The 7,500-nt window shown below is 38.4% G+C and overlaps 1 protein-coding gene across 1 annotated transcript in view; it reads left to right on the top strand.

Annotated features, from left to right (window-relative positions):
• Positions 1-142: 142 nt before the first annotated feature.
• The window catches only part of LOC138012874 (zygotic DNA replication licensing factor mcm6-B-like), a 53,547-nt gene continuing 46,189 nt past the window's right edge, over positions 143-7,500 (top strand). Inside the window, exons 1-3 of the mRNA XM_068859794.1 lie at positions 143-299; positions 4,221-4,364; positions 5,384-5,494. Coding sequence (XP_068715895.1) covers positions 208-299; positions 4,221-4,364; positions 5,384-5,494 — 347 coding nt within the window. The 5' untranslated portion in view covers positions 143-207. The remainder of the gene's footprint in view (positions 300-4,220; positions 4,365-5,383; positions 5,495-7,500) is intronic.

Below are 7,500 nucleotides of genomic sequence, written 5' to 3'. Positions count from 1 at the left end.
GTTCACTGTAACTGGACAATTTGTGTTTTCTGTTTGTGCCTCCCACGGATACGCAATAATTGGCGTCTTGTTTCAAATAGTTTCTTGTTGATTCTCTGCCCTATAGTCAGATGGGGGGCTGAGGATGGGCCTCTTTATCATCCGGGATCTTGTTGTTACGAAATTTTCGCGCCAAACGAACACTCATCTGAGGGATACTCGAGCAAGATGGACGTCGCTGATCGTACAACTGGAGCTGCACATGTGCGCGATGATCTCGCAGAGCGTTGTCAAAAGCTATTTCAAGACTTTCTCGAAGAGTGAGTGATATTCTGGTTAAATATATAGCATCTGTCTAGATTCTTTGGAGGGATTTGCACGGTACAAAACAATCCTTCATTGAACCATGCACATTCGTGCATCAAGAGCATTCGAGCTTTGTATCTTCTTTGCGTACCATTTCTGGCGGTTCATCCCTCGCGGTGTTTTTATGATACCTTGAGCAAGTTTTTGTCCGATTTCCCTGTTAGCCCAATACCAATGAACGTTTAAAACGTTCTTATTTAGTGTTAAGGATACCAGCTTTATACTGGGCTACACGTTGTAGTTTTCTAAATTAAATATTCATTGTGTTTATTGGAGTAAAGAATAGTTCAAAATTCTTTGACCCCAGGACAGTCACTTTGCTCGTTTAAATTTTCAACCAGGCTTCACTTTGTGTGGTACTCATAGGCAGTTCTAAACGGAGAATGTGTTTAGTTTCAAATTATGAGCGATAACCTCCCCCCCCCCTCCCGGGCGTTTGGAATGTTGAAGACTAGCTCATTCAAATTTCCGCCTGGACCAAAATTGCATTCAAATGCTCTACCTTTCTGCTGGATTTGTCAGATCATGTTTACTGTAGGTAGTTTTGACCGATGTATCAGTTAGAAGTTGGTCGACAGTCTGTCGATAGTCAGACTATAGTCAGTTGACAGATGATTATCAGCGATCAATCTTTTTTCTGTGCTTCTGACTCTTCTTTCTTCAAACAAGGAAACACTGTGTTCAGCTTTGATGGCTTTATTGCCAACAAACAGGTAGAGAAAAAGAGTTTTCTGGTTTGCAGGAATCTATTTCCATATATCTCCATCACGTGTGGGTCGTGGGAAGCTGGCGAGCGGCAACGGTAATTACTTTGTGGTTTGCTGAACTTGATTGGGATTGGTCAATACACAATTGACCTGTCAGAATGAAATAAAAATGTTCACTGGGTTTTTGACTTGCACAGTGAAAGCCACCTCCGAGATTCACAGAAAAAAAAACAATTAAAGTAAGATTCTGTTTCTCTTGCTACTGTATTTGTTCACAAAAAAAGCATTACTTCAACAACAAATAATTATTCATTTAGTGACGGACATACCGGTAAAATTTTTCTCATGACCAAATTGCTCCAAATGTTACAAAAGTAAAAAACACATGCAATTCCCTTAGGGAATAATGTGACACAGCAAAAGCTGACACAGACAGAAACAACCAAAAATCTGTCGCCGTTAACTACCGGTAAAACGCTATATCCCAGTTTAGTTGGGTGTCATTCCGGCTCGTTCCGGTATGTTCTGCTCCATTCTTGTTCATTTTGTTTCATTCTGTTCTTGTGTTTAGTAACACCCAAAAAGTGCGAAGCAGCGAAATAAGTGGTTTCACTTCTCAGTGTTTATTTCTTTGGAAAAATTAATTTACATTTCTTCAGAAGATAAACAGTAGTATTGGGATCATAAAAAAGGCAGTTGGATGACTTGAGAAAACCTCGACCCATTTCAGTATGCTCTTGTTCTCAATTGCTCGCGCCTCAGAAAGAAGGACATGACACGGCAAATCAATATTAAAGTACCCAACTTTTATTTTTATACATGTAACTACTCAATCGCGTTACATTGTGACGGTTTCAAGATAGGAAGGTAGATTGACAAAGTAAAAAACTTAAAATTTGCTAACATCAAAAACACCCTAGAACTGAAATCTGCACCTGGCACACAACAGCACAGTCACTCCTCTTGTGTCGCCAAAGGTATACGTATTCATCAATGGCAATGACATATGTTTTGTTTCCGTCTGTAATGCCTGACTTGGGTGCAGTTTTAAAACATTTTTTACTTTTTGCAGTTTTACATTGTCTAAGGGCATCTTTCCTTTCTTACCCATACGGTTGCGTCCAGCTTAAATTCTTCCGAAGTAAAGAGCACCTGAACTAAACATACCGCAAAATTCCCTCAGGGTCAGTGATGACATCTTGACTCGTGGCACTTTCAAACACTTCTCTCTCTCTCAGAGATACTGTACTGCCAGTACAGAGTAAACTTGAAATACCACAACCATATAGAGTCAGACCGTTTACAGTCCGTGTGATTGTCAAGTACATTTTGATCATACGGCTGAAGAATAATTATGTCCTCCGCAATCACATAGAAACATACTGAAACACTAAACCCAATAACTGGATTCGAAAGAGAACTTGACTCACTCGGTTTTCTGCATTACTCCCGAACAACATTCTCTGGGAAACTTTGGCTGACTTTATGTCTTTCATTTGTATTCCTAGTTGTGTTTGGTGTTACACACTATTATTTAATAGTTTATTGAGGAATCAGTCAAGCAACAAGTTCATTAGTTTCTAAATTTATTCGACTTGATTCTCGACTCGATTGTCGTTCCCCGATTCTCTATCCTCGATCCTCTATCGTCGATCCTCTTGATAGGATCAAGGATCAAGTAGGTAGTAAAAATAAGGGAATTTTTTCAATTCTGTATGAAACCCTAGTTTGACTGATATTGGAATATGCTAGCCCGGTGTGGTCACCACATCTAGCCAAAGACATCTATGAAATCGAGAAGGTACAAAGGAGAGCTTCATGAATCGCCCTAGGCCAAAGACAACAGGAGATGATGTACGAGGACAGGTGTAATGGAACTCTTTAGAACGTCTGAAGGAATTTCTATCCTTGGCAGAGTGCTACAAGATCGTATTCAAACTGAATGGTCTAAATTTCAGCGAATATTTTGAACTGTGCAGGAGCACTAAGACGAGATCCAACCATCGATATAAGATACAAACTAAACTCACAAAATTAAACTGTTATAAAATAATATTCCTTCTTTGTTAAGGTAATCAAGCTTTGGAACGATCTTCCATGTAATGTAATAAATTGTAATGTAGAGTGGTTTTCAATTGAGTGTCGAAAGTAATGAGATAATTACTTTGGTTTTTCATTACTTCACTCAGTGATTGGTTCAAAGTTCTCATGCCACTTTTTCAACCAATCAGAAGTGAAACCAAAACCAATGGTAGCTCGCATGTGCACATTTTCTCGCGCTTTGTGTCGGCTACGTTTAATTAATTTGAGTTTTGATTGGTTTACAGGATTGTCTCCGTCCTTTTTGATTGGCCAAAGTAATTACTTTGGTTTTGGTTTTACGACACTCATTTGAAAACTGCCCTAGTCCAAATATCCCTAATCACATGATTATTTATTGAATAGACATTCTGTACTTTTTATTGATGTTTTTTGTGATTTTACTTTATTTTTTTATTCTTATTTTTATTTTTATAAATTGGCTTTTATAGAATTGTTTAATTTTATGGCTATATTGATATATTTCTGTTGATTCCTTACTATTTAGGAGATCCTTGACATAGGGTTAACCTCTGGATTTCTTTTTCTAAACTTATAGTGCTTTTTGTTACAGTGCTTGTAATGTTTAGAAATAAAGTATTGTATTGAGTCGAGAATCAAGACTCTAGAAGAGACTGTCAACTTACAGTACTTTAGCACGGTACCGTATGTATAATAAAAAAACCCTAAGGACCTACCCTAAACCCTAACAAATTAATTTGTGATCCTACCGGTAATATAATTTTGTCCTTAATACTGCTTTTCAGGAAAAACACAACAAATCTAGCCTTAGGCAGACCAGTTTACAAGGTGACCCATTGATATCTGAACCGACCCCCACTGACAAGTAAAATCGTGTGGCATTAGACAGAGTTAAATCTATGGACTTTAACTCTCAGGAGTCAATGGGTTAAAAGCACAGCTTAGAGGTTGAATGGGAACTACCAAGAAAAACTTCAGTCAGTGGGGAGAATAGGTCTTGAATGTGGAACTCCAGATCACAACTCTGGCATCCTCACCACTTGACCACACTGCCTCCTTGAGAAATTTTTTAAAATTTGAACTGATGATTTTCATGTTTCAACCAAGGTTTGAAGTTGATGGAGAGGTGAAATACCTTCCTGAAGTGCAAGAGCTGATTAGGCCTGAGCGTAATACATTAACTGTCAGTTATCAAGATGTAGAGTCTTACAGTGCACAATTGTCAACACTTGTCCAGGAGGAATACTACCGGTAAGAACAAAGATGGATAACCAATCATTGAATAGTTCAAACTGTTTTAGTGTTTCCTTCATACAGTGGTTCCGGGTGCTTATGATAAATAAATGATTTTTACACATCTACAAAAACATGGACGGCCTTAAAGGTGAAGGAATCCTTCCCAAGAATCCTCATGGGATAAACGTGAACTTGCAAATTATATCCAGTTACTAAACTTCCCATTTATAATAATTATCTTTGAGCATTACATCTCCTTCCTCTCTTTAACAGATAAACGATGTACAGTTTAATACCCCAATGAAATAAATGAACAGACTTGGTAACTGTCCACAAGATCTAAATTCTCAAAATGAGTCCAACAGTAAACAACAAATGAGCAATAGATAAGCATGGGCTTTATCTGTAGTTCAAATCAGTCATGCCCTCAACGTTAATAACCCTAACTAGGATTCTAGACTATAAGTCAAGAATCTTTCTAGTTCTTCGTTTCCTTGTGGATCTGCGCAAAGGTGGTTGACTGTCAGGGTGAGATGTACAAGTTTGATTCTCTGGAATAATTTTGATTTTTCTTTGTCTGGTATTCGTTATCATAATCTCAAACAAAGGAAAATTCAAAATTGAACAAGTTGGTTCCAAATTTTTAAAGCTAGTTCAATATGGCATGACTATTCCAGGGGTGGGGATAGGGGTGAAGGGTACCATAACTGAAACAACCCAAACCTTTACAAAAATGCTGACCTTAGGCCTAAAAATGATCTAAAGCATAGTGTTAGGCCTAAGGTGAGCATTTTTGTAAAGGTTTGGGTTGTTTCAGTTATGGTACTGTTAATCCCCTACCCCCTACCCCCTAGCTCTCACCCCTATCCCCATAACCAGAATAGTCATGCCAGTTCAATATTGATTTTCCTTTGTTTCAGATTTCCAAGTGTTCTTGGAAACTACCTATAGCTACAATGTAAATCGGCCAAGTACAGTAGAATTTGAAGCTTTATCCTACCAGTTTTCGAAGTTACCTTTGTTCTGTTCTATAGAGTGTTTCCATATTTGTGTCGAGCAGTCAGGAACTTTGCTAGAGACAGAGGTCAAGTGCCTCCTACGAAGGAATTTTATGTCAGCTTTACAGACCTTCCTACAAGACACAAGTAAGTTTAAAATAAAACTTGATTTGTGTTAATTTTTGGTTTTGAAAGAAAGAGGACTACAGGGTTGTAGCTTAGGAAAATTGCAGTCCTTAATGCATAAATCCTTCATAAAATATTAATGAATAAACACTCATAGCGTAGCCATGTGCACACACAGCGAGGCGTCAAGCCAAGATGATGCCAGAGTCTGTTTATATGGAACTACCGTAAAGACTTGTGTATAAGCCGCACTCATGTATAAACTACACCCCCAACTTTCAAGCATGATATTGGAAAAAATAAGAACTCCATAAAAGCACTCTTGTAAAAAAAGTTGGTCGTTTGTTCGCACAAAATTTGCAGGGGCGTTAATTTAACCCGTTGAATCCCAGGGGCTCCCCATTGAGGAGTAAAATTGTCTGGCGTTAGACAGAGTAAAATATGTCTGGCCGGTTTAGGCCGGTTTGGACTTAACAAGTTAATCAATTCTGAAAATACCTTTTAAAAGCTTCTTTTTAATCAATTTCCCTATTCCCTGTGACTGACAACAGTTGTCTTCATCTCTAAAGCCCACAGTTGTAATGAAAACGTTAGAATTTGCACGAAAAAAGTGCAGGAAAACGATTCAAAGCGTTTGCTTGGTAGCCACGCAGTCATTTAACGACAAAAGTCTGGACATGGAAACATTCCCTTTCGCATCAGCTGTGCATCATGTTTATCAAGACCTATACGTGGAAGGCATCGATCGGAGAAAAACGCAATGAAACGGTTGGCTATTTGCCTTGCGAGTTCTCCCAAATAGCATGGTATTTTCCTGCACGTAGTGGAGAAATCAGTGTTGAGGTGATCAGTCATAAACGATATTGTAAGCAGCTGTGCGGAGGAATGGAGATTCCATGCCAGTTAGTGTTTAACTGCGCAAACGAAGTTGAAATGAAACGCTTGAAAGAACTACTTGCGAGCAAGATTCGGGTTTAGAACCTGAAGATGCAAACAGACAGCTCCTTTGGAGCTTCCAGTTCAAACCACCGAAAGCAGTGATCAACAGCAGGTTTCAATAATTATATGTTTAATCTTTAGTTACTGAAGGTTTTTAGTTCAATTTGTGACCCCTACAAGCCAGTTTACTCCCTCTGAAAACAAGGGTCTCTTATATAAGTCACGCCCGCGAATTTTGGCCCAAAACTTAAGCAAAAAGGTGCGACTTATACACAAGTCTTTACAGTATGCAGGGGTTTCAATAAAATTTGAAGTAGGCAGCTGGTTTGAGTCTAGTAGCCGACTGTATCAAGAAGGGGCCGTTAGGCCCCTTCGTCTAGGGGGGTCTGGGGGCATGCTCCCCCAGACGATTGTGAAATCTGGAAGCTCTGAAATGTGATTTCCAGCACTGAAGATGAAAGACGATTTCCAATCAACAGAGACACTGAGTGTGCAATTAAGCGCATTCTTTTGATAATTTCCAGCGAAGAAAGATTTGAAAAACCATTTCAAAAGGAAAATTAACGATTTTTAACGTTATATGATGTTTCGACAACTTCATGTCATCATTACTACCAATTTCAAGCTGCCGGGAACGGCAAACCCTTTTTGCGCGTTTTTTCAAGGGCGAATTTCAACATTTCTCAACATGAGAAATCAGTTCTGTCGAATGATAAGAATATGTCATTTTAATCTGAACAAACGAAAAGGCTTAACCGATGAAACTAACGAAAAATTTACTGTTTTTGGAAAACAAGTCTTGATGCAACGATTACTCGATAACGACCTGTTTTACATTAAACGTCTTGATATGTTTGGGGACGTAACTAAACGTAATTGAATTACGTAAAAAATGTGACGGTTGGTCTAGGCAAAAATGCGGAAAAAAGTTATAGCCGTGCACTGTAGCTCAAAGATGGCAATATCAAATCTGATAATTATTTTGAAATTGAGGTTACAAAAGGTACATTCAAGTCGATCAAAAATTAATTTTACTTCAGGTTTGACGGAATCCTTCAATTAATTCAATGTAGGGTAAAAAGTAGCCG

The sequence above is a fragment of the Montipora foliosa genome, chromosome 8, assembly GCF_036669935.1.
Source record: "Montipora foliosa isolate CH-2021 chromosome 8, ASM3666993v2, whole genome shotgun sequence".
NCBI lineage: Eukaryota > Metazoa > Cnidaria > Anthozoa > Scleractinia > Acroporidae > Montipora > Montipora foliosa.
This window is presented reverse-complemented; position numbering and strand designations above follow the sequence as displayed.